The following is a 27,798-nucleotide window of genomic DNA, read 5'->3' as shown; positions in this document are numbered from 1 at the left end:
GGTACAAAGTCATAGACTCCACCCTCCAAACCAACTATTCCCTTCTGGGGAACCATCGTTGCCAATCTCCAGGTGAGGGCTGGAGATCCCTCAAAATTACAACTGTTCTTTAGGTAGCAGAGATCAGTTCCTCTGGAGAAAATGGTGGACTCAGTGTCATTATACCCTGCTGAGGTCGCCACAGCAAATTGACACTGAGTGTCCAAGGCCGGGGCACCCGCCCAGAGCCTCTTTCTAGAGGCCATTGTATTTATTTCCACAACGGGCCCTTTTCCTAGTCTTTTATAAATATTGATTAATAACGGATTCTTAATGGGCCAAGTCAGGCCTTGTTTTAAACAGACCAAACTTTTTCCTATGCTAAGCAAAGCTAAAAGCCACCCCTGGTGAGACATAAAGGAATGTGTTAAAAGATAGCATTAAAAGAGAGAATGTGTTAAAAGATATGAATGAATACTCTATTGTAAAAAGTTCTCTCTGTCTACTAAAAATGTCACAAATCAAGGCTGAGGCACCGTTTCTCACAAGAGAAAAATGGCTTCTGAACTATTTTAAAAGTAACTCCCCTTCTGTGTATTGCTAAGGGATACCAACAGATTATTTCTATAATATTGAATAGATTTCATAATAAACTTTTATAGATACTTAAGCAATACCTTAGAATGGTTTTAAGATCCATATTGTTGTTAGGAGTTCACACAGAGAGAAATTGATGGGGCAGTGTATTTTAACAGAGAGACTTGAAAATTCCCCTACACCTCAGAGTTCAGAATCCAAAATGTGATTTAAAAGTCTTTTTGTATTTGCAGTCACTAGGAACTGATAAGCAGACAGCAGCAACTTATAAGCCTACAGATCTGGGTGGTTTAAAGTTAACTGCAGACAAATTTATAAGGCTGAATTCTCTATATAGTTGATTTGTCTACGTATTCTTTATTTATTTATTTGTTGCATTTATATCCCGCCCTCCCCGCGAACAGGCTTAGGGTGGCTTACATTGGTCGATACAATGTACCAAGTCCACATAAAACTTTTTAAAAACAATCATACAATTAAAGTGCTCACAGTAATCATTCCTTCATTAAGTCAAGGTGGCATGCTATATGATATAACAACAAAGTTCCCAACTCATCGATCTTCTGATCTCCCACGAGGATATGGCTCGATCTCAAAACTGGGGTCAGCCCTTTACCACAGAAGTTAGTAATAGTGGTGGTTGGTGGTAGTGGTAGGCGGCTACTAGTTGAAAGCCTGGTGGAAGAGCTCCGTCTTGCAGGCCCTGCAAAACTGTAAAAGGTCCCACAGGGCCCTGATCTCCTCCAGGAGCTCATTCCACCAGTGAGGAGCCACCACTGAAAAGGCCCTGGCCCTAGTGGAGGCGAGCCTGGCATCCTTAGGGCCTGGGATGTTGTGACCCCAACCACTGTGCTCTCTGGGGTATGTATGGGGAAAGGTGGCCCCTCAGGCATGTCGGACCCTGGCCATATAGGGCTTTAAGGGTAAGTACCAGCACCTTGAAGCAAATTCAGAATGCTATTGGCAGCCAGTGCAGTGCTTTTAGCACAGGCCAGATGTGCTCCCATCGAGGGAGACCCATCAAAAGGCTGACCGCAGCATTCTGCATTAGCTGCAGCTTCCGGATTTGCAACAAGGGCAGCCCCATGTAGAGAGTGTTACAGTAGTCTAATCTCGAGGTGACCACCGCATGGATCACTGCAGCCAGGTCATTGCGATCAAGGAAGGGAACCAAATGCCAAATCAGCTGAAGGTGGTAAAAGGCCGACTTAGCAGTGGCTGCTACATGGGCCTCCATTGTTAAGGAGGGATCCAGGAGTACTCCCAAACTCCTAACCTCCGGCGCTGGCACTAATGGTGCCCCATCGAAGGTCAGGAGTGGGATCCCCATCCCCAAAACACCCTGAGACTCAGGCACAGGACCTCCGTCTTTGCCGGATTTAGCTTCAGCCTACTCAGTCTGAGCCAACCAGCCACGGCTTGCAATGCCCGGTCCAGATCTTCCTGTCTGGAGTCCGACTGGCTGCCCAACATCAGATAGAGCTGGGTGTCATCAGCATACTGGTGACAGCCCAGCCCATATCTCCAAGCAATTTGGGCAAGGGGGCGCATGTCGATGTTAAATAACATTGAGGAAAGCACCGCCCCCTGAGGCACTCTGCACTCAAGCAAGTGTCTCCTGGACTGCTGTTCCCCTAGCACCACCCTTTGTCCCTGACCCTGGAGAAAGGAAGCAAGCCATTGCAAGGCAGGTCCCTGTATCCCCAAGTCGGTGAGGCAGTGGGTCAGTAACTGATGGTCAACATGTCGAACGCAGCTGACAGGTCCAACAGCAACAGTACCGCTAAACCACCTCGATCCAGATGTCTCCAGAGGTCGTCAGTAAGAGCGACCAATGCTGTCTCCATCCCGAGTCCCAAGCGAAAGCCAGACTGGAAGGGATCTAATATGAAAGTGTCATCCAGAAAGCCCTGCAACCGCCCTCTCAATTAATTTGCCCAAATAAGGCAAATTGGAAACCGGCCGATAGTTGGCCAATCCGGCTGGATCCAAGGATGGTTTTTTCAGGAGGGCGGACCATCGCTTCCTTGAGTGCCCCCAAGAACTGCCCCTCAGAGAGGGACTTGTTGATAATCTCCCTTAGGGCACCTCAAAACCCTTCATGGCCAGTTTTAATAAGTCAGGAAGGACACGGATCAAGGTTGCATGTGGTTGGGTGTACAGCTGTGAACAGTCTGTCGACTTCCTTCAAGCTGAGCAGGCTGAAATAGTCCAAAGCTGGAATCGAAGGCATGCAAGGGGCCTCAAGTTAATTCACTGTTTCAACTGTGGCGGTGAGGTCGCGGCGGAGCACCAAGACTTTATCTGCGAAATAGCTTGCAAATGCCTCGCAGCCAATATCCAATTCCCTAGCATTTGGTCTGCCCTGTGGCAGAGCTGTTATAGACCGAATCATTCTAAACAACTGGGCTGGACGTGAGCTCGCAGATGCAATCGTAGCCGCATAGAACTCGCTCTTAATGGCTTTGACTGCCATCTCATAGGATCTCATAAATGTCCTATAAGATGCTCTTGTAGCTTCATCTCGAGCACGGCGCCACCGTCTCTCTAGCCGTCTCAGCTCTCACTTCATAAGCCGCAGCTCCTGGGTAAACCAGGGGGCAAGCCTAGAGTGAGGGCGCAGAGGGTGCCGGGGAGCTATCTTGTCAATGGCTGCAGACAGCCAACCGTGTCAGTCCGCCACAAGCTCATCCAACGAGCCGCCATGGGGCATCAGGTCCCGCAGGGCCATTTGGAGCCACACTGAATCCATTTGGCTCCGTGAGCGAGCTAAAATATACTCGCCGCCTAAACAGAGTCCGAGTGGAACATTCAGACGGGCCCTCAGGGCATGATGGTCTGACCATAGTACTGCCAAAGCAATAATCCGGTCCACTGTTACCCCAGCCACGAAGATCAAATCGAGCGTGTGCCTGGCTCAGTGAGTGGGGGTCATTACAAATTGGGAGAGTCCCAGCACCGCCTTGGACGACACTAGGTCTGCTGTCTGGATGGAAGCCGTGTCATTGGCATGGACGTTGAAGTCACCCAGGACTATTAGCCTAGGGTGTTCCAGCACCCAGCCTGATATGGCCTCCATCAGGGATAGCAGGCTATTGGCCGGTGCGTTAGGTGGTCAGTACACCAGCCAGATTGCCCCACTCTCCTTGGCCTCCCACACCAGGTCAATGTTCGTTATCTCCAATGACGGGAGCGCCCTGAAGAAGCAGGCCTCCCGAATGAAGATAGCCACTCCTCCCCCCTAGTCTGCGATTGGTGAAGGACTGAGAACCCAGGAGGGGCAAGCTGGGAGACAGCTACAGTCTCCCCATCCCGCACCCAGGTCTCAGTCATGCACATCAGGTCAACCTTCTGTTCCAGCAGGAAGTCCCGAAGGACCATGGCCTTATTATTTATAGACCTGGCATTGCACAGCACCAATGTTGGAGGGGGGTTATCCATCCAGCCCCACTGCCGACAACCTTCGGGATGGGTCACAGGCTGGAAGGGTGCCAAGCCATTCTGTTTCTCCGTGCCCTTCCCTTAACTCTCTGCCTGGACCCACTGCTATACTTTCCCCTCCCCAGGAGCACCAGAATTTGTTGCCCAGACATCACCACACCAACCAGTCTTCGCATTAGCCTCAGACCACTGGCGGGGCTGATGGAATGCTTCACCTATATACTCGCTGATAGCAAGCTGTTGCTTCTGGTGCTGATAGAATCCAATTATCCCACTCGTCCTACTATAAAATTCAGTATCCTATGAAGATTGCTACTAATTTCAATCAAATCACCCCGTCTAGTAATTAAATTGGGCTGGTGACACCTATCCTACCACTAATACCATACATTAATGCTCTTAACGCAACAAACACCCTAGGCTAATAGTCCTGGGTGACTTCAGCGTCCATGCCAATGACACGGCTTCCATCCAGACAGCAGACCTAGTGTCGTCCAAGGCGGTGCTGGGACTCTCCCGATTTGTAACGACCCTCACTCACTGAGCCAGGCACACGCTCGATTTGATCTTCGTGGCTAGTTATCAGTACTAGCAACCAAAAGTCCCATCAATTACACAGTAATTACAATTGTTTTAGTAGGGTGGTAATATAGCCGAATAAGAACAACAATCCCTTTCATTACAAACTAATTATCTCATTTATATTAAGCTAAACTACATCCAATTAGCACCTAATTTATAAAATTTATAAAACATTCCATTACTCTAAACAATTCATTAGTCCTCCAATATAATTAGGGCTATTCCTCTCCAGCCCCAGGCCAGCAGCCATCCACCACAATGATGATAGAAGTTACTGCTTGCCAACCAGGTGGTCTGGGTTCTTCTCCAGTTTTCACATCTGCAGGAGAAGGAGGAAAAATTGTGCTACCCTTCTCTGTTGTTCGTTGTTGTAAACAGGCCACTAGGGGCACTCCAATCCCCAGTCTCCCACAGGCTCTGAGCTCCGCTCCTTGCTCGTCCTCAGCCACGGCCATCCAGTCTGTCCAGTTCTCATAATCCGATGGGAAAATCCCCATCAAGCTGGGGTTCTCCACTCTCACGGTCCAGCTCAGCCGCAGAGGCACCGCCGTGATTGTTGCCTCTCAGTGGCCGCTGGAGTCAAAGCTGCCCAGCGATCACCACCGCCCCGGACTCGCGGCTGCCCGCTGGATTGCTGTCTGGGTTGTTGGCCGGTTGAAGAAGTTCCAAGGAAGGGGAGGACTCTCTCTAGGCTCTCCCACCGATGTCCACAAGCCCACCACTGCTACCGCAACAGACGCAGCCGCCACCGGAGGGGAATCTCCGTCCCAGTTTCGGCACCAAAATGACTGCCGCACCGGCGAAGCAGAGACCGCAAAGCTATCAACCGCCCCACCGACACCGGCAGGAACCTCATGCCAGACCAAGGAGGTAAATAGCCCTCTCACTGGGTAGGCCGGCTAGGAGCTCCATGTCAGGCCAGGGCCATGCCGGAGGTAGAAATATAGTAATAAAATTACAATTTCTCACCCTACACCCTGCAGCAGCAACTGGGTACCTTTCTCACCCCAAACGGGAGCGCCTTGAATTGGTAGTGGTCTTCCCTGATACAGAAATGGAGATATCTCCTGTGTCTTGGAAGAATGAGAATGTGCAGATATGCCTCTAAGATCTACAGATCTACAGATGTAAGTAACTTTCCTAGCTACAGGGATTCTGTGATGGAGAGGGGTGTTTCCATCCTGAAGTGTTTCATTTTGACAAACGAGGAATTTTGAATCCAGGATGGCTCTCCAGTCCCCATTCTTCTTTGGCACCACAAAGAAAATAGAGTAAACTCCACATCCCTTCTCCATGGATGGCACTGGTTTGGTGGCACTGCTTTGCCTGAATAGTCCTGAGGCATTTTTCTTGTTCCTTGGAGAAAGAGACTAGATCCAGACTTCCTTGAAATGGACCAGTCTCACTTTCGCTAGCATCAATGGGACATCTTGCTTTGGGGTGCTTTCCGTCCCGACTGATCTTTTCTGATCTGGCACCAGGCTGCCCGGAAGATCTGGGGTTAAAACCTCCCCTTCTGAAGAAAGGTCTCGATTGGTTCCAATTTCGTCTTCTCTGGTCCTGCTTGAATCTTGGTAAGGCAGTTTGCATATGAAAGGAAGGACCTCCATATGGCTGTTTATCAGAATGTCTCAATGTATTTGGCAGCGCCTTCTTTTTGTCTCTGGTTTCAACTAGGATTTTATCCAGGCATTCCCCGTATAATCTATATCCCTGGAAGGGTACACCATTACAACAGCCTTCGAATGGAAGTCCACTTGCCATGTTCTAAGCCAGAGGGTCTTTCTCACAGCTGCAGCTGAAGACATGGACCTAGATGAAAATATAAGCAAGTGTAGCATCATGTCTGCTGCAAAGGAGGCTGCCTTGAGAATTCTGATGGATCCTTCCCTGAGTCATCTGGTAGCAGTTGGAGTATCTTCCTTGCCTAGACGACAGCTATTCTGGATACTATGAATGCAGTTGTAGATCCTTTTATCACCACAGCCATGGCCTCATGTGTTCTGCATAATGTGAAATCTACCTTTTTGTCCCGACTGTCACGAATAGTGCCTTGATCGTCTTCTGTTACTAGACCAGCAGACTGTGGTGCTGTAATTGGAGTGTCCACAACAGCAACCTGCAAAAAATCATTATAAAACAACGGTAGTGCATATAACTTCTTAAGGAAGCCTGGGTACTGCTTCCTTAAGAAGTTATATGCACTCAGGTTTTAATTGCTTTTCAAAGAATTATGGGAAAGGAAAGGCTCTCTCAGTGGTATCTAACTGAGGGGGATCCTCATTTCCCTTATATCAAGGTTTCTTATTAGTCTGCAATGTCCTTTTCCTCAGCTGCTGGAGACTCTTGGAGCTCTAGTGTCACGAGGGCTTTAGACAGAAGGTATTGGTAATCCTCAGTCTTAAAAAATCTATTTGGCTGCTCAGGAATTTCAATGTCCTTCTCATTTTGTTCATCTGAAATAAATTCTCCCTCTTCCCTGTCAACGGTCTCATCAGAGGAAGAATCGTAGTTCTCTCCCTTTTTCTGCTATAAGCAGAGGCTTCCTTTTGGGCTGCTTTAGTGGGCCTTCTCCCCTCAGGTCCATCTCTCCCAGACCCTGTTCTAATACTTGGTGGGGAGGGAAAGGAGGAGGAGTAAGGCTGCGATCTCCCTGACAATTGGTATTTTTTGCATCCACTGGGTATCACGCCACTATCAAGAAAAATTCTTAATCTCCTCCCTCATGGTCTGCCGAATGACTGAAATAAATTCAGGGGGGAACTTGAAATGCCCCAAGGCATCTTACATTACCATCCAGGTATCCACTGACACTGCTGCCATCTGAGTGAAAGTCCTGTTCTTCTTATAGACCTGTGTCAGAGCCATCTCGTGGAGCCTCCATTTCAATGACTATGGAGGTGGCAGCGTTGCCAGATTCCATATCCTCTGGAGCAGCTCTGCATGCATAGGGGCTGCCTCTGTGAGGTAAATCCTGTTGTTGGGACAGATCAAAATTGCCGTTGTCATGAGCCAAAAGCCCTGAACCAGTTGAAGGCTTTGGCGAGCTTTTCAACAGGCGACACTTTTTCACGTACTTTACCTCGCCCAGCAGCAAGGGGTCGGCTGCGACCACAGAAGTGTGCCACTCGTGGGCCTTGCTGATCTCCCTGGCAGTCTCCCTTGTGCTTGAAGTTAAAGATGCATCGACTTCCCCTTCCAAGAGGAATCTGTCACTGCCGTTGGTATATGCCATTTTATTTTTTTATATATATATTTTATTTTCCATATCACAGGATAACAACACAAATCATATATTTTTTTAAGATACTGCACAATCTATTACATCCTCTTTTACACCATATCGCTGGCAATGGCTGTTTACATTATAATGGTTATAGAAACAAAAAAATTTCCCCCCCCCGTCATTGCCAGTGATTGCTTAGAAAACTATTTTTTTCTCTCCTTAAACTCCAACTCAAATAATACAAACTTAATCAAGTGATATTTATTGTTGTCCCAGACAGTTATTCTTATATCTTATCCATATTATATTAAGCCTTTTAATTGCTCTTAAATAGAAAGATAGACCAGCAACCAAAAAATTTTTTGTCTTCGTGGCGGAGTTCTTGGATGTTGCCACCTCTCTATGAGACTTTGGAAATCCCAAAGGGTTTTTTTCTGTCCCTAAGGCCCCACCCTATAGGAGGTGATAGGGGAGTTCCTCCCGAGTGCCTTACCCGCTATGCTCCCATTGTATGTTAGTGTCACAATGTTTAAAACAATATATTAGTATTAAATCGGCTTATCTAAAGTTGAAGCTGTATATGCCATTTTAAAGGCGATCTTACTCTTCTCTCTCTCTCCTTAATGGAGAGAGTATATGAGAAGCCCTGATGGTCTCCTTTTGCTTTGCTTCCAGAGATTGGGGGAGGGAAGGGGATAGAATGAGGTGAAGAAGGATCAGTGGGGAGGAACAGACTATGAGGAAAAAACAGTAAGTTAAGAAATTAGACAGAAAGATTCACGGTACAAACTGACAAAAGGTTAAAGATTTTAGGATTGAAGAGGCAAAGCCTGTTCCCTAGGTGATTTCCTTGTTGAGGGAGGAAAGAAACTGAAGAGGATGACTCCCACAGGCTGGAGACATGAAGCTGAAAAATTGTTCTTGACTCCCTGATTGGAAGGTGGGAATCACCCTTCAAGATGTCCTCCACTTCAGAGGGAGGAAATCCTTGCCTGCTTATGAAAGGGATAACCCTAACTCTCAAAGGGTGTGCATGATTTTTCCATTATAGTCAAATGTCTTAACTCAAAAAAAGAGATCTAGGCATGGATGTAGGCTCTTGTATGGGGATACTTTGCTGGAAAAAGAACCACACATTCAAACCAGGTGCTGATATAGATCCAGAACCAAGACATCCAATACAACTCCCATTTAAACAGTAACCCTTTCTATCTGGCCATGCTGATCAGAACTTCCGCTCACTAGTCATGTGCAAGAACCTTCTTGTGCATAACTTCAGAGGGGTTATTCCTACACTAGTTTTTTTTTACATTCATTTAGAGGAAGAGCAACATACCTCTTTTCCATTCAATAAATAATGTATTGGTTTAAGAAGTGCCTCTATCACTGTATTAGTGTACAGACATTCAGTTGCACATTCTTTGCGATCACAAAGAATTCTTAGCACATCTGTAATGAGGCTAGCTGGGGAATAATTGCCTGGAAACAAAATGAGAGTTATTTTAAAATATTTATGAACATTTTGATTGATGCAACTAAAGAGAACCAAGTAGCAAAAATTACTTCTTTCTCCTTATCAGCACTACTTTAAATTACAGCTAGACATCAACAGCCAATCAGCCTTCATATTGTGTAGTGTGCCACAGTACATAAAATTAGGAATAATAAAAGTAAATGTTACCTGTATGCACAGTAAGAGTTTTCGGGCAATTTGGTGAACAGCAGATAAGCCGAATAAACATTATAACAAGGTCCGTTACAGACATCAAATCTATGAAAATCAGAGTAAGAGAAAAAATGCTTATATATTAGCCACAATGCATGAACAATCTCTCCTTATATATAATTGTGATTTGGAGTGGCCCTTTGCAGCTCTCCCATTGGCTGTGCAATGCACTCCCTCAGCCATTGGCCCGTCAGCCACCACTCAAGAGGGCTCGCATGCCATTGGCCGGGTGCTGGGTTTGCTCCTCTTCCCCATCCAGTCCCCCTTCAGCCACTGTGTCCTGTCAGAATTACTTTCTCTCTTGACAAAAATGCTTCTCCTGCTTACCTCCTGTGTGGGACTAACTTTTCCCTCAGTGGCTGTTGGTAGGTGTAATGAAATGCAGTTACTTGTGTAGAAATTCTTCTGTTTATTGCCTTTAAAAGGATGGTTAGCTGGGAAGGAGATGGGGTTGCCAACTCCAAGTTGGGAAATTCCTGGGGATTTCAGGGGTGGAGCCTGGAGAGGGTGGGGTTTGAGGAGGTTGCCACAGCAAAATGACACTGAGTGTCCAAGGCCTTGGCACTCTCCCAGAGCCTCTTTCTAGAGCTCGTTGTATTTATTTCCACAATGGACCTTATTCCTAGTATATTTAATAATAAATTCAAAGATTAACTGACACAGTGTTCCTTAAGGTTTTTGTAACTTTACAGATTGAAGTAATTCTTTCAATTACTTAACCACTTGGATTTAAGTAATTAGGCCATCGCTGGGAGATCTGTTTCAGATACACAATGAAAATGTTTATTGTTTTAATCGTATGACACAGAGGATAGATGAAGAATTACCAGATAAGATATTTGTGTATCTGCAGAACCAAAATCTCTGAGTTTTGATAAGTTTGTCTGTCATCCTTACCCAAGAAACATTTTTTTAAAAAAATCCCTTCAAAACTAGGAACGCTCTACAAGGAGCCTGGTTTTGATTACCAAAATTGAATGGAACTTGGATGGTCAAATCACTTCCTGTGCACCCAATCCACATTACAGATGTGCATAATTGCAAATTTACTCTTTACAGACTGATGGAGATCTATAATCTTCATCATGACTGTTTTGGATTCGGCCCTCTCCCACATTGCAATTCCTTCCTTTTCCTAAAATGAGAAGCATGTAAAATAACAGAATCAAGCTGGGGGAAAAACTTTGGAAAACAGCCCTAATGTAAACAGTTTGCTATCTTTTGAAATCTAACCTTACCTTTTCTGTTTTTCAGTTGAACTGGAAACAGTTTCCTGCCTTGTTTATATATCAATAGTCTGCCTAAGAGGCTCAGGGAATGAACAACAGATATATACTGCAATTCTTTTCCTGTGTAGAAATTCTTCTGTTTATTGCCTTTAAAAAGACAATATATGTCAATAAAAATGCTGCCCTTGTATATTAGAGAGGAAACAATTACTACTACAAAATACACAGCAATATATTTGTAAAGGAAACTGAGAAAATATAAAATGCATCTAATATTAAGAACTGGTTTTGCCATTTCAAGAGGGAAAATCCACACAGAGTAGAAAAGACAGAGATGTTTAAATCAGAACACCCTTTTACTTTCTTTGTAATAAAACAGCACACTGCTACACTTTTTATTAAAACATGCACAGAAAAGAGACTTTTCAAATACAATAAGTAAATATTACTCAGCACACATAAAAATTACTTACTAATATGTGACTTAGAAAAAGAATGACACCTGCAAGTCCCATGAACTACTGATTCACAAGCTTCTAAGTAGCAAATGCACTGCTCAATAGATGCAGCAATCTGAGGAATAAAATGACATGAAGCTGCACAGTAAATCCCAGAACCTGTACAAATTTTATTTAAGACAAGAAACTCAGCTTCACCATCTGTAGCTCATTAGCAATTTGTATTTTAGCTGGCTGCACTTCACTAGAATAAAATTTTCACTGCCTTAAGTCTATATGAAATAATACAAATTTCTGCAGAATGTGATATTAAGAATGTGAAGGCTAATTCTCCAAAGGGTTCTCAAAAATTCAATTAATAGCATACAAGTGGGGACCTACAAGGATTTCTGGGGAGCATCTCATTTCTTCTTCCCCTACTATGTTTTCTTTCCCTTTCCTGAAAGCCCTCATTAGGGTTGCCAGGTCCTACCTGTTGCTGGCGAGAGGCTCCAGCCCACTGTCCTTAAAATCCTGGCAAGTACACAAAGCACACGCACTGCAGTGATGTCACCCAGAGGTGATGTCATTGCACAGGGCACGTTGTGGGGGGGATGCTCTAGCATTTGAGAAAAAAACTATATGGTTACCTAAGAGTTTTTTCTCAGATGCAAGAGATCCCCCACCCCACCCCCGCAACGTGCCCTGCACGACAACATCACCTCTGGGTGACGTCATCGTGCTGGGCATGTTGGTGTGGTCAGGGCTGCTTGGGGGTGGGGCTCCCCTGCTGGCCAGCTGAGCAGCAGCAGGTTGGGGGCCCTGAAGGCAGGTAAACCCCTGCCCTCATTGAGGGGATGGCAACTCTAGCCCCCATACCCTTTCCCCATTTCCTGCTTCCTTCTCATTCTACCCACAAGCCAACCTACTTTTATCTGTCTTCAGCTCTCCCCCCCTTCCAACCCTTGGCAGCTTCTACCCAGGACAACTATGTTCGACTTGTGCACTGCAGGCTGTCAGGACAGGCCCAGCTGTGCAATGTGAGTTGCAGGGTCCACTTGCATAGGGGGCCTGTGGGAGGCACCTCACCTTTTTCTGCTTCTCTCCTCACCAAAAACGAATCTACATTTGGCCACAGTGAGAATTAGATATGACAAGCGGGGACCCGTGATACTCGTGGGGGGGGGAGAAGGTGGTCCATGTGGAGGAGGAGGAGGAAGCAGCTGCAGGTGAGCCTTCTCCCCCGCCCCTCTGTACCAATGGTGAGGCCCGGGCCCACCAATCCTTCCCCCCCACCCCCCCCTGGCACCAACGGCAAGACTCGCATGGCTCCCAGCCGCCAGGCCCACCAATCCTTCTCCCTCGCACCAGCAGCGAGCCACATGGGCCTGCGTCCCCTCCCCTCCCCTCCAATGGCCAGAGCATTCTCTGTGCATGCTCAGGGAATGCTTTTACTTTTGGGGGGATTTAAGTCCCCCCCATATATTTTTTTCAACTTTTTAGATTTTTCTGCATACCTGGGGACTGCTCCAAGTGTGCAGAAAAATCTCTCTGCCTCCCAAGTGCCCCCAATGTGCAGATTTAGATATCCGCACGGAGGGGGCAGCTTGGCTATTAGATATATAGATGATACTAATCTGAGCTGTTTTGATCAATATATCCTTTATTCCTTAATTGGCAACAAAATCCTAAACTCTATACTTCATTCACCACAGTATCAAATGGCCCCAATATTGTATTTATGTATCTTGCCAAGACAGCACAACACTCAGTCTTTTCAACAGAAAGGAAAGAGGAGGGTTATGAGCCCCACTATAATCTCAGGAATAAAGAACTTCCACATAGGTGCACTGCATGAGGCCTGTACAATGTGTTGCCCCCACGGGAACATGTACAGGCTGAACCATCAGAATCAACTTAAATGTAATTCTCAGAATTTTATTTCCTCACTTGTTTGGTTCCCTCTCACCTGTGCCATTCCTTGATTGGCCACTCTCTTCCCGTTCAGCCCCTGCATGTGCTATTTACAATGTCCATGAAAGTATGACAAAGCTTCCCCCTCCCCTTCATTACTAAGGGAAGACAGATGTTTCTCTGGGGCTTTTTCAATGAATGTTAACCATAACATTTTATTTTATCAGGAAAAGAAGGAGAACAATTAAGGTCAAAAGGGAAAGCTAGTCTGCCAGATAATACTACCCTACTGAAGAGTTCCTCTCACCTCTTCCATAACAGCACCCAAAATGTGTGTTTTTAAAAAACAAAACAAAAAACAGGACTTACCAAAGATTTATATTTCTTTTCAAGTAGCTTTAACACCACTGTTCTGCTATAATAGGAATGCTAAAATTACAAAACAAATTAGGACAATTAGAACACTTGCTTTTATGTTTAACTGTAAGCAGAAACAAAAATTGTCCCTATTCTTTTAAAACAAATGAAATTTTAGATTACACTGAAACATATGCCATTTTCTTTAAAAGACAAAACAGTATTTTAATGAAAATATATATTTTAGATGTAATGAAATAAAAATACACTAAGAAGTTACACTATAGTTGGAAACCCTAGGCTTAGGCACTAAATTAGAAAGGTTCAGACAAGTTCTAGAAACAAAGGCATCGTTAATGCCCTTCCCTGATGGCCCGTTCCCAATTAAATCAATCGGACTTAAAAGTGCTTAACTTTGAACAGAGCAGTCACATAATTTCTTAGGTTAAAAGCAAAGCAAGATCCTCACATACACTTGAAAGCAAAGCAAGTTCCCAAGAGAGTTGTGCCAGCACTATTTCCTGACTTTTTGCCTGTTTCCTATAGGATACCTCTACAGGTTTCTCAAAACTTGGTTTCCGTTAAAAAGAACTTTAAAAAAAAAAATCATTGAGTAGGATTTTCAGCTTTATCAAACTTGCAGTGGATATTATAATTTTCTTAAGGAACATTTGGCATGATCAAGTTTAGTGCAAAAATGTAGTTATCCATTACTTGATTTATGCCTTTGGTGACTGTACTTTATCATGTGCTATGACAGCTGTCTATAGCACACATACAAGGTTAGTTTTAGAAAAACAGTGCTTGGTATTGTAGGATTTTCATTTTCTTTTACTACTGGATATGTGCTTCCCAGAATGCAAAGGTAGCATTACAACATTCATCAGCCTCATTCTCAAAACAAAATAGTTGCTAACAAAATGACAATCACCAATTCACTCAACAAAACTAATCTTTTCAACAGGGTATGGGACAGGACAGGGTAACTTACTAAAGTTGTTGCATCAGAGGAAGATAGAACTACAGCACTGAGCAGAAAATCCTAAGGTTTTATATATTTATTTATTTACCGGGGGGGATCTACACCACTGAATTTCCATCTTATTATCCGCTATCAGAGCATGGTAGCCTAGCAAGCAATGGAGGGTATTTCCATAATACCCCTATTCCATACATGCAGGATGTACAGAGAATCTGCAGTCTTTTTCGGAGATTATCAGAAATTGCTACTTTCATTTTTTTTTATTCTAGACTGTGTTGCACTGCACTAACACATTCAAATATGTACCTTTTGAAAACAGAATCTTAAAAAGAATTGTTAATTCAAGGCATTATGAGTAAGGGCCTTGAAGGGTCACTATGAATCAGCCCTAAGCATAACAGAAATAATCAGTTACAATCAGCAAAACATTTCAGTTTTCTTACCATCCATTTTTTAAACCACACAGCTTTGAGATCAACTAGAGCCAAGAAATACACTGGTTCCAATGATTTTAGAGAAACTGTGTGGTTTGGTTCACATTTTACTGACAGAAGTGAAAGAGTACTCTCCATTATTTCTTCCATGTACCTAAATCGGTTTCAAATAAAGAGCTATTAAATAAAAAATCAATTTTATATTGATTACATCAACATTTAAAACTTATTCATAATACCAGTTATCTTTCTATATGATCCAGATAAATACACAATAAAGAAAGAATCAAATGCATTTAACTTTGTTCATGCTGAAGCAGAGTGTTATAACATAGCTTAAGAAGTCCAGAAACTGAATGTGCTATTCTTTTCTGTACCCCAATAAAATGATGTCACCTTCAGAAGAAAATTAAGAAATTAACAATGTGCAGAATAACATTATGAAGATGTATTGGGAAAGAATGAATACACAACAGTTAAATGTCCAAAAGAATTTAGACAGGTGGAATGTACCGGTAACTGTTCATGCTTAAATATAACCAAGACCCAGTCAAAGGTGAAAGTATCTGTGGTCCTAAATGACCAAACTGAAACCAACACAGAAATATTACATGAAGAAACCTCACTTCCAAACCCTAAGCTACTGGCAATTGCTGGCATCTATTAAAGGACACATAAAGGGCAGTTAGTTTAGGGAACTGAGCTAAAGTATTGTATTCTTATTACATCTACTTTAGTCTTGAACAGATTGACTTATGAGAACCAGCATTGGAAGCAGCAACTAAAATAAAGTTTCCAGGTCCCTCCTGTCAACCCACTGGGGCTGGGAGAACTTACCAGGAGCGGAAGAGAGACCCAGCCTATGTTGCTGGTGATGTCACTTCCGGCATATACCAGAAGTGATGTCATCATGTTGTGACACTGCAGTGACACCCTGGTATTTGGGCGAAAACTCTATGGTAAAAATGGCTTCTACCATAGCGATTTTGCCCAAATACCAGAGCATCACTGGGAAGTTGGTAACATGATGATGTCACTTCAGGAATTCCCCACCTCCAGCTGAGGGCTGGCTACCCTAGGTTAGAACTGCTCAAACCACCTAGAAGAAGACGACCACCATTCTTTAATTTATAGTGCAATCCTATGTAGAGTTTCTTCAGCCTGGAGGAACTCTGCATACGACTGTACTGTTGGAACTTAACAAATTATCAATGTTAGTAATTTATCACAAAGAAGCACCGAATGACAAAAGAGAACAAAGAAGACAATTGCTGAATAGTAACATACTTTTCTGGTTGACGAATCCAAAATGATGGGACTTCCCTCTGGTACTCATTTAGCAAACGTATCTGTAAATAAAAAATGTAACTGTTTGCTTTATTTTTTAAATGGGCCTGATTTAAAAAGTCATTTTAACTCAAAAAAAAGAACAATGGAAAAGGTAATAAATACCTTTTTAAGTAAACGAATTATATCTGGGTTACTCATATCAACACCCATTGATATGGCAGGAACATAATTATCTTCAGAAAGAAAGTATAGTTCTAAATATTTTGCTGTAAAGAGAAAATTAACTGCTTCAGGACCAGTGCAACTGTACGTTTCATTAATTTAAAGGCAAATTTAAATAATGGCATGTTCGTGTGACTTAATGAACTTGCCTAAACTTGTGTAGAGTTCCCTTGTCATATTTAGTGGACACGAAGAAAATGTCCTGGCATAGAATTTCAACACTTTGTCCTGTAAATATAAAAAAATAAAATAAAAGATTTGTGTAAATTTAACTGCAGGATACTGACAACATTCATACACAGTTTACAGTTCAGTCATACGCAGATTTACTGCAGTCTCACTCTACTGAAATCTGCATTGGATTGCACTTTTAATTCATCTGTGTCAAAGGTTGTATTATACAGGACAGATCCATAAATATTGGACGCACTATACAGTTACAATAACCTCATGTGGCTCTGCTCTGTGTGCCCCGAATTTCAAAAGTGATGTGGGGGCAACCAGAAATGAGACAAAACTATGAAGAACGCCTTATCTCTTTTACTCTTGTTGCTGCTGTATGATAGCTTCATAATTTTGATTATCTCCATGAAATATACATTTGTCATCAATTTTATGCTGTTTCCTTGAAACTGTATGATGCTCTGTATATTTTATTGCATCTAACTCTAGACTGAAAATTACCTTTAGAACAATTTACTGTGAGTGAAGGGCAAAAACTGGGTTCAATAAATAAATAAAACTGTATTTTCTATATTTTCTGTTCTACATTGTTCAGTGCCTGAAACTTACAGACAGAAAGAGAGCAAGGAGATTGCTAGGCTAGAACCCTTGTCTTTGATATTTTATTTCTCTATGTGTAGGGACATTCTTCATGTTTAAATATTTCTTCACTTAGATTATAGAATAATAAAGTCCCAAATGACTGTACCCTATGTGCATTTGCTGACAAGCATGCTGACAAGCACAAGCATGCTTACGATAAGCTGTACAGATTCACAAATGAATAGCAAAACCAAAACATCTGGCCCATCAGGATCTGGGTTTGCCTTGAAGGAAAGGCACATGTACCAAATGCATGCAAGGAGGAACATTCCTTGACAGATCAGCTTGGGGGCAAGACTCCATAACCATCTGGGGAACCACAGGATATGTTGTATTCCTAAATCTTATTTCAGTGCTTATAGTCTTTCAACAAATGTATAACACTTATCCCCAAAGAAATGTGTTCTTGTAGAACAAGAAAATCAAAACTGTGCATACAGAAGTATATGAATGCTGCTTTAAGAAAATACACTTATAGACACAATACACAGGCCTACTTTACCTTTTTTCAAATAAATCTGAGAACTATATGAACCGTTTCATAAGATGATTAAATGTATTTTTGACTGACACAGTGTGTAAATTCAAATCAAGTGATACAGTAGACAAAGCAAAATTAAATACTAGTATCTGTCTTACACTGAAATTGGGATCAGGATCCAAGAGGGCTGCTGCAAGATGTTTACGCAAGTTAGTCCAACTCTCACAGTTTAATATATCAGATGGCGGTGCCGAACACAGTGTCTGCATTGCTTCCTGACGCACCTGCAACATCCAGGAAGAGATGTTTATAAGAAGAACAATATTCTCATACTTTCTTCTTTACTTCCTAACCAGCACTCAACAAATTTACTCTTTGCTGCCTACCACATCTCCCCTCTCTTACTCATTCTCCACCTCTGTCTTTGTAACAGCAACAGCAGTATCACATCCTCCACACACATTTATCTTGACAATCATTTTCTCCTTCCTGCATCATTATTCATTGCAAATCTTCACTGCCGAACATTCAAATACAAGATAACTTGCTAGCCAAAGGACACTTCCCACACACAGGGCCTTCTAGCCCTTCCTTCCCTGCTTCTGCCCTGAAGAACTGCTTCCAGAGGTTGGGAGACCATCTGGAATGACAGCTGATGTGCAACAAGTTCTCTGGCTGGAGGGGCAAACTGGAAACCTCCATGCAAATACCAGTTTACATGATCCCTGCACTGCTAAACACAAAACCCTAATATGTACAAAGGCAATCAGGAAAATACGATTAAGTTACCTAATAGGTTAAAAGGTCACAATAAAATCCATGCTGAGTGACACTAAAAATTCAAAACGGAATGTGATAGTTAATTTGGAAGGCTTGAAAAAAGACTAGGCAATGCATGGCAGGTGGGTCTATCATCACTTTATACAGGATAGCTAAATGGGAGCTCCTTGTTCAGAGAACCATAAAGTTGGAAGGGGGGATACAGGCCATCTAGTCCAACCACTTGCTCAATGCAGGATCAGCCTAGAGCAGTGATGGCGAACCTTTTAGAGACCGAGTGCCCAAACTGCGACCCAAAACCCACTTATTTATCGCAAAGTGCCAACACGGCAATTTAACCTGAATACTGAGGTTTTACTTTAGAAAAAAACAACTCATACATTAACTTAAGATGATCCAAACAAAGTAAGGAAAGCAATCCCAAATGCTTTCATTTACTTAAAATTATTTGGCAGAGAATTCGACACTTTAATGATGGTCTGGGCCTGGCTGGGGCGATGGCACGCGTGCCCACAGAGAGGGCTCTGAGTGCCACCTCTGGCACCCGTGCCATAGGTTCGCCACCACTGGCCTAGAGCATCCCTGAGAAGGGTTTGTCCAGCTGCTGCTTAAAGACTGCCAGTGAGGGGGAGCTCACCACCTCCCTAGGCAGCTGACACTGCTGTCAAAGAACTCTTACTCTAAAAAAGTTTTTCCTATTATCCAGCCGGTACCTTCCCGCCCTTAATTTAAACCCATTATTGTGAGTCCTATCCTCCGCTGCCAACAGGAACAGCTCCCTGCCCTCCTCTAAGTGAGAGCCCTTCAAATATTTAAAGAAAGCAATCATGATCCCCCTCAACCTCCTCTTCTCCAGACCATACATTTCCAGGTCCCTCAGCCTTTTCTTGTAGGGCTTGGTCTCCAGGGCCCAATCATCTTCATTGCTCTCCTCTGTACCTGCTACATTCTGTCAACACCCTTTTTGAAATGAGGCCTCCAGAACTGCACACAATACTCCAGGTGTGATGTGACCCACGCGGTGTACAGAGGGACTATGACATCTTGTCAGCACCAAATGCTGAGACAATAAGTAGCGTCACTGTTGGAAACAGAATGTTGCTTTAGACTGATTCTGGTCTGACCCAGTAACAGTCATCTTGATAGGCAATAGATAAATCTAATGGCCACAATTCTGTTGGTAGGATCTGGGGTGGGGGATTCTTTACAGATATCTGAGGCCATACATGAAAGGTATTCCACCTGGACCACATCCAAAAGGAAGAGCATGCCTAGTTTTTAAAAAAAGATTGTTACTCCAACAAAATAAAACAAATGGCCAACTTTGTTTTAGTTTTAAAGCGGCTGCATCTGGTCTATAGTTTCATCTTGATTAATGGCTGCTGTATGAAATAAGAAGAGAATCAGCTATACCCAACATTTTCCTTCCTTCTTTTAGACTCACCTCTTTTGGCTGAGCAGGATCTAATTTTTCTACAAGTAGCTGCAATTGTTCTTGATTCATGAATGTATAACTCTGCAATGCATTGTAAAATGCTTGTTAAGTAAAGTCTATTACAAACAGGAATAAATAGCTTTAATAATTAGCCAATAATGGTATAAAATTTACTCTGGGAGACTCTTATTATCTTACTGGAATATTAAAGGGGATATTTTCAATTAGTAACCTTAACAACCTAAGGACAAAAAAAACCCTACCACACTTGGTTGATTATAAAATGCTAAATAAAATAGTCTGTCATAATATTTGGTAGGAAGGGAGGGGAAGTATTTTGGAAATAACAAACTTCATGGTGGTGCTACTGATAAATATGTGAACAGATTTGAATATATATTTAAGGAATGAAAGTAAGAGAACATAAGATAAGCCGTTTTGGATCAAGCTAATGGCCCATCCAGTCCACCACCCTGTGTTACATAGCGGCCAAAACCCAGATGCTATCAGGAGGTCCACCAGCAGGGCCAGAACTCCAGAAGCCCTCCCACAGTCCCCCCCCCCAAGCACCAAGTATACAGAGCATCACTGCCCCAGATACAGTGTTCCATCTATACTTTGTGGTTAATAACTACTGATAGACCTCTGTTCCATATGTTTATCCAATCCCCTCTTGAAGCTGTCTATGCTTGTAGCTGCCACCACTTCTTGTGGCAGTGAATTCCAGACGTTAATTATTCTTTGGGTGAAGAAGTACTTCCTTTTATCTGTTTTAAGCTTACTGCTCATTAATTTCATTGAGTGCCCACGAGTTCTTGTATTGTGAGAAAGGGAGAAAAGTACTTCTTTCTCTACCTTGTCTATCCTATGCATAATTCTGTGATTTGCATAAGATTCAATAATTAAATAACATAATTCCTATCCAAAGTTCCGTGTATAGCACACACAAGCTCTCACACTGACTGCATCATTTGGAGTATCCCTGTGTACACAATGGACAATGTATAACTGCTACACTGCAGTTAATAGGAAGCTGTAAATTGTGAAAGAATTATGTGTGGTCCTTTCTATACTTCTAAATTATATGTATTCTGACTTTCGGTGGGGAAATACAGATCCATAACAAAATCAACAGGCTTCTAGCCCTTAATCTAAATGGAATATATTATATTCACTGATTTTTCAATATTTTTTAAATTGACCTTGATGAGCCTGGCAGTACAAGAATTTCTTGCAGGTTTCATACACTCCATGTAGGAGGTTCATAAACAACTATTTTTCTACTATTTTATAAACAACTATTTTCCTGAGGGGAAGCTAAAAATCACAGGCTACGTGTAAGCAACAAATTAGATGTATGTATATGGAGCTGCGGTGGCTCAAGTGGTTAAGACGCAGAACTGCATGCTGTGGAAGGTCGGTAGTTCAGCAGTTCAAGACCCGAGTGTGCCGCATGACGGAGTGAGCTCCCGTCTCTAGTTCCAGCTCCTGCCAACCTAGCAGTTCGAAAGCAAGAAATTGCAAGTAGATAAATAGGTACCACTTCAGTGGGAAGGTAACAGCGTTCCGTGCGCCTTGGTGTTTAGTGATGCCGGCCACATGACCACGGAAACGTCTTTGGACAGCGCTGGCTCTTCAGCTTTGAAACGGAGATGAGCACCGCAACCCTAGAGTCGGACTCGACTGGCTTTCGAGCAAGGGAACCTTTACCTTTACCTTTATACATACATACAAATTAGATGTGACACTGGGACCTCCACGTATTTAAAACACAGAAGTGTCTTACTTTTAAAAGCAAAGGAGTTGTGGGTAAAAAGAATCCTCCATCCCTTTCACTACCCGCTCCTCCTCCCTGGTACTCTTCTCCCAGACAGGCCTGCAGTACTGAAAATGCTTGAGGAAAGAGGCTATAGAGAGGGAACCCATGAGATGCCTTTCACTGGAATGCCCTTATTGCAGATTCTGCCCCCCTTCTTTTTATGTAATGGAAGTATTTCTGTTTTAACATGGAATTAGCACAGTCCTGTGGAGTTGCCAACTCTGGATTGGGAAATTCCTGGAGATTTGGGGGTGGATCCTGGGGATGACAGGGTTTAGGAAGGGGAAGGACCTCAGTGGGGTATAACATCATAGAGTCTACCCCCCAAGGCTGCTTTTTTCTCCAGGGGAACTGATCTCTGTTTTAATTCTGGGAGATCTCCAGTCCCAACCTGGAGGTTGGCTACCCTTTTGTCTTGTCTAGGTTGGCCCTGAAGGTTCTTGCTTTCAGAAAAGGAGTAACGAATAGCCTCATGTGACACATTCAAAATGCAGGGCTGTTGAAGACAAGAGCTCAAAGATTAAAGAAAATATGCTGGACTGATTCTTCCCCTCTCTCCTTTCACAAAGGAGTCCCAAGTGCTTTCTCCAAGGCTCAGTCTGAAGGTAGCACATTACAATGACTCTCCCACTTTGTGAAACAGAAGAAAAACCCAACACTGCCTTCAGAATGAATCCGTATTTAATAGGGAAGGTAACAGCTTTCCGTGCCCCTTGGTGTTTAGTCATGCTGGCCACATGACCACGGAAACGTCTTCGGACAGCGCTGGCTCTTCGGCTTTGAAACGGAGATGAGCACCGCAACCCTAGAGTCAGATTCGACTGGCTTTTGAGCAAGGGAACCTTTATAACTCAGTTAAGAGGGCCACCCCTACACCAGAGCTTAAACCAGCACAATACTTGGGATCCTATGCTCCCCCAGCAACAACATCAGAGGCAAATAGCAGTAAGAAGAAAAAGCTACAACTCCAGCGCCATCCACCAATCACAATGATGTTAATCAATAGTGCTTCCTCTGAACAATATTCTGCCTCTAATTTCCTACAACTGTGCTCTCTATTTACACCAATTGAATGACAGAATTGCTGTTCAAAAGGCAGTCAAATGTCTCTCCAGAACTAAATGAGACACAGAAGTCACTTGAAAGGCAGAGAGAGAAAAATCCAGTACAGGACCACCATGTTTTTATGAGCTCTCTGCCTTGTGTCTCAGCGCTGGAGAGACGTTTGACAAACTGCTGCTTTTTAAATTCACTATATTCACATATTCTCTCCTTTGTCCCTACAACTTGAAAACCTTTTTTGCATCCAACATCATCCAGTTTTGTCTGCAGCAACACATCCTATTTACCATTTTTACAACTGCAGATTCAAGCACTGCCATCATGCCTTGGAAGAGCTTATTTCTCCCATCCCTGGCCTTCTTGTTTTACATTTGTTTTGTTTTGAACATCCAGCCTGAAGTTGGGTTCTTGAAAACTCAAAAGCTTGCACACTGTTTTGTGATATCCGGTTGGTCCTAATAAACAGCATGATGCAACTTTTGGTTTGGGGCTCTAAAAAAGACACAGCCTGGCACAGAGCCTTGGAAAGACAAAATTATGGTAAAGATGCGGAGTGCTGCATCACCTCTTTTTGGCCTTACAGCAAAACTAGCCCTAAACAAAAAAACAGCCATCATTAGCACTGCATCACGGAAACACAGCACAATCTCATCTCTGCCTCTTAGGTAACAAAGAGATATGTGAAGAAGAGAAAGAGAAGTACTGTAACAGTGAGTCAGAACAGCAAGAGCTCATGTGATTATCAGAAGACTGATAGCTGTCCCTTTGAAATGTTCTTTTAAAGACTATGGTGTACATATAGGGATGCCAGCCTCCAAGTGGGATTTGGGGATCCCCTGGAATTACAGCTCATCTCTAGAATACAGAGATCAGTTCCCCTGGAGAAAATAGATACTTTTGAGGGGGGACTCAATGGCATTGTACCCCACTGAGGTCCCTGTCCACCCCAGGCTCTACCCCCAAATCTCCAGGAGTTTCCCATCCCGAAGCTGGCAACCCAACCCCCCACTGGTATTCAAGGAAGATGTGGCAACCCTATGTACATAGGAATAGTCACATATAAACACAAATAACCAGAAAGCAGGATTTCTTGAACAGGGGCTTTCATCATACCTGATTAAAGGAAGAATCACTATCAGAACAGTTATCAGTATGGTAACTGCTGTGCTGCTCTGTTTTCACTTTCCGTTGCATCTCTTTAGAGCGCATGTGATCTTCTTCGAATTTATTAATCAGAGATTCAACAACAACCATCATGACATTCTTCAGAGAATGCATCATTTCTCTGTACCTTTAGAGTCAAGGAAATGTTAAAAATAAATATTATAAAGGTTCAGAACCCTCAATAAATTCTATTATTGTTGGGCCTCATAGAAAATAACACCCTCATATGCCGAGATATTGCATGATTAGAAGAAATAATCTATCTGTGCTTACCAACAAATCAGTACTTTCATGGGGAAAAGAATGTGTGTGTCATTGGCTCAAAACTGACATGCTGCTCCTAACTAAATAAATGGCTTATTAAAAAAAACACCAGCCCATTCATTAATTTATAAAAGCAATTAAGCACTAATTAAGTAACAATGTTTTCCATGACATTTCTAATTTCCTCTTACAGAGCAAAGCTGTCCACATATCACTGTCATTACTGTCAAAACATTCCTAAAATTGATCTCATCATTAGATTTACTGAAATTCCTACAAGGGCTCCTCCTTGTCCATGATACTTTTGCACTCATACGGTATGCCCCCATTGTCTGAAGGTTAAAACAAAAAGATGCCAGATTTTTTTCAGTTATCCGACTGAATTACAAGGGATCCCAATAATTTCTTGTTAGATACAAATTCACAGTTCCCTGATTTGACAGCATTATTTTAATCAATAATATTGATTTGTTTGGATGTTTTCAGGATTATAAGTATTACTATGTGGCACTCTAATTTTTCTAGATATGTGCACTAATAGCACCAGCACACACATGGGACTGCTATGCTCACAACAGCTTTTTCATCCCATGTAGACCAATCTCAAGGACAGATCTGTCTTCATAACATTACAATGCATCAACAGTTCCATCAACATTACAGTTATGTTCCACCAGGCTCTGAGCCATGGATTTAAGTATACATGGAGCCAAGTTGAGAAATAGATATATAGATATGGATCTGAGACTAACATCACATTAACTAGACAAAAACTTGCTTGCTGGAAACCATGGCTTGCATTCAGCCAACTGCCAAGAGAATTTTTCCTATATTCCTTGTTTCCCAATATTCCTTTTTCACCTGGAAAGATTATTCCTCAGACTGTAATAATCCTCAAATAACAGTTTCATAGAATATCTCAATTTGACTAGGAATAAGGCCGTTGTGGAAATAAATACAAGCAGCTCTAAAAAGAGGCTCTGGGTGGGTGCCATGGCCTTGGGCACTCAGCATCAATTTGCTGTGGTGACCTCAGCAGGGATAATGACACAGTGGTAATTCTGAGTGATCTCCAGCCCTCCCCTGGAGATTGGCAACAACAGTTCCCCAGGAGGAAATGGCTGGATTGGGAGGTAGAGTATATCATTGTACCTGTCTGAGGACCCACCCCTCCTCAAACCCCAGTCTCTCCAGGCTCCACCCCTCAAATCTCCAGGAATTTCCCAACCTGGAGGTGGCAACCTTATTTTCTTCCCAGCCAACCATCAACGTACTGTTATCTGCCCCTCTGACTTCAGGTTTCCATCTCTTCCCCCCTCCCTGCATCCTCTACCTAGGAAAAGTACAGTTTTTCTCCGTAGTGGGAACCCAAGCAGGAGGAAAGCGATCTCAGCAGGGTAAAATGACACAGAGTTAACCCCTGCAAAGCAGCCGTTTTTTCCACAGGAGCTGATCTCTGCCATCTGGAGAGCAGTTTTAATTCTGAGTGATCTCCAGCCCTCACCTGAAGATTGGCAAAAATGGTTCCCCAGGAAGAAAAGTAGTCTTTCTCCGCAGTGTAGACCAAATCAGCTTACATCATTCTCCTCTCCTCCTTTTGATCTGCACAATTCTGTGAGGTAGGTTAGGCTGAAAGTCTGTGACTGATCCGAAATCACCCACTCCACTTCCACAGCAAGAACCTGTGCCTGACAGACCCTGCTCTGAAGCGCTAACTGCTATGCCTAGGGTAGCCAACCTCCAAGTGGAGCCTGAAGATCACCTGGTATCACAACTGAACTCCAGACAACAGATCTCTCCCCCCACACACACACAGAAAATAACTGCTTTGGAGGATGGCCTCTGTGGCATTCTATTCAGCTGAGGCCTCTCTCCTCCCCAAACCCTGGCTTCCATAGACTCCAACACAGAATATCCAGGAATTTCCCAACCTGGAGCTGGCAACCCTAGTGAGGACTGGCCTCAATGAGTTCCCCACAAAAACCTGGAATGGTCTTCCTGCCTTTGCCTTTTTACTGACAGAACCAAGCTTGGTTGCCTAGCAGCAGCCACTGAGGGAAAAGTTAATCCCACAGGAGCCAAGCAGGAGGAGTGTCTTCGTCAGGAGGGACAGCCATTTGGCAGATTATTCTGTGAGGGAAGAGTGTCCAGGCTGGCAGTGGGCGGGGCAGAGGAGCAAACCCAGCCCCCAGCCAATGGAACACAAGTACTCCTGAGTGGCAGTTAATGGGCCAATGGCTGATGGAGCGCACTGCACAGCCAATGGCAGAGCTTGAAATGGCCAATACGTAAGGGAATTATATATATAGGATTCTTTTCTCAATATGCAAAGAATTGAGAGCTGATACAGAACTCTACAGCATGCCAACATAAAAACGGTTCCAAAAGATTAACAGTGTTAGTAGAAGGGACAACTTCATTCCCTTCCACTCGTCAATGCAGTCCCCTGTCCTGGATGTCTGTTCTATGACTCCTTCCAGAGATTGGAAGGGACTGCTGAAAGGAGAGCAAGCAGAGAAACTCTGTATGCCCTCTACAGACTGTTGGCTGAACCCAAGCTCTTGTTTCAGACTGGAACCTCTATAGAGTTATGGATCAAGTGACACATTTCAGTCACTGAAATAAACGCATCAAGCTTTAGAATTCCTACTTTAATGACTATTAATCCCAGGGTAGCCCGATCCCATCAGATCTCAGAAGCTAAGCAGTGGTGGCTCTGGCTGGTGTTTGGATGGAAGACCTCAAAGGAATACCAGGGTCGTGATAAGGAGGCGGACAACGGCAAACCACCTCTGAAGTCTCTTGCCTTGAAAACCCTATGGGGTCACCCGTAAGTCAGTTGTGACTTGATGGTGCTTTCCAACACCAGTCCTATTGTTTACAGAAATGTATTTTCATTCTCTGTTAAACATCCCCATTCCATTATTCTTTGACAGGACAGTGAAATGTTGAGAACTATCAGCATATCTAAACTCTGAAACACCAGCAAGTATGTCCACCCAAATATACCTAATCCAAATGCTATGAGCTGTCATGACTGGATAGCTGATGTTCAGAATATTTTTCCCAACTGTATGACTTCTGTTAGGAGCAGGTCTTTATATTGGACTTTTACACATGAATCAAGTTGATATTAAAAAGACTGCTTGAAACACTGGCCAAGGACTCTGAGCTATAAGGGGTCAAAGAAAGGTTTTGGAGACAGAAAAACAGCTGAATCATTAACCAGTTAAGGCAAATAACGACTCAGGAAAGAGGCCCCTAGTTATCTGCATGTTAAGCTGGGAGAAGCCAGCAAAAGACAATGGGTTTCGAGGTCGTGCCCAGACTTGTTGTCTCCAAGATAGTAAGTTTGACCCTGAAGAGAACCCTCCCGGAAGATTTATCTCACAAGCACCTGGTGTTTATCTGACATGCTGACACTACAGATGACCTTTCGGTGACGCTGTTACACGTGATCCCAAGCTTCTATCTAAGCACCACCTATTAGTTAATAAATATTAGTTAAAATTGACACGTAGCCAATCACGGACATGTTGGGGAGGACTCTAT

General features: G+C 43.2%; 1 protein-coding gene across 1 annotated transcript in view; it reads right to left on the bottom strand.

Annotated features, from left to right (window-relative positions):
- Positions 1-24,578, bottom strand: part of LOC107120979 (protein broad-minded-like) — a gene marked incomplete at its 5' end in the record, with an annotated part of 153,841 nt that extends 129,263 nt beyond the window's left edge. Inside the window, 13 exons of the mRNA XM_015423776.1 lie at positions 9,162-9,304; positions 9,507-9,596; positions 10,790-10,927; positions 11,254-11,353; positions 13,501-13,560; positions 14,914-15,058; positions 16,192-16,253; positions 16,357-16,460; positions 16,566-16,644; positions 17,881-18,006; positions 19,947-20,018; positions 23,932-24,109; positions 24,524-24,578. Coding sequence (XP_015279262.1) covers positions 9,162-9,304; positions 9,507-9,596; positions 10,790-10,927; positions 11,254-11,353; positions 13,501-13,560; positions 14,914-15,058; positions 16,192-16,253; positions 16,357-16,460; positions 16,566-16,644; positions 17,881-18,006; positions 19,947-20,018; positions 23,932-24,109; positions 24,524-24,578 — 1,352 coding nt within the window. The remainder of the gene's footprint in view (positions 1-9,161; positions 9,305-9,506; positions 9,597-10,789; positions 10,928-11,253; positions 11,354-13,500; positions 13,561-14,913; positions 15,059-16,191; positions 16,254-16,356; positions 16,461-16,565; positions 16,645-17,880; positions 18,007-19,946; positions 20,019-23,931; positions 24,110-24,523) is intronic.
- Positions 24,579-27,798: the final 3,220 nt, after the last annotated feature.

Source organism: Gekko japonicus, unplaced genomic scaffold (genome assembly GCF_001447785.1).
Source record: "Gekko japonicus isolate JY-2015 unplaced genomic scaffold, Gekko_japonicus_V1.1 scaffold2161, whole genome shotgun sequence".
In the NCBI taxonomy this organism is placed as follows: domain Eukaryota; kingdom Metazoa; phylum Chordata; class Lepidosauria; order Squamata; family Gekkonidae; genus Gekko; species Gekko japonicus.
Note: the sequence above shows the minus strand (reverse complement) of the source record. Positions and strands in the feature narration are given on the sequence as shown.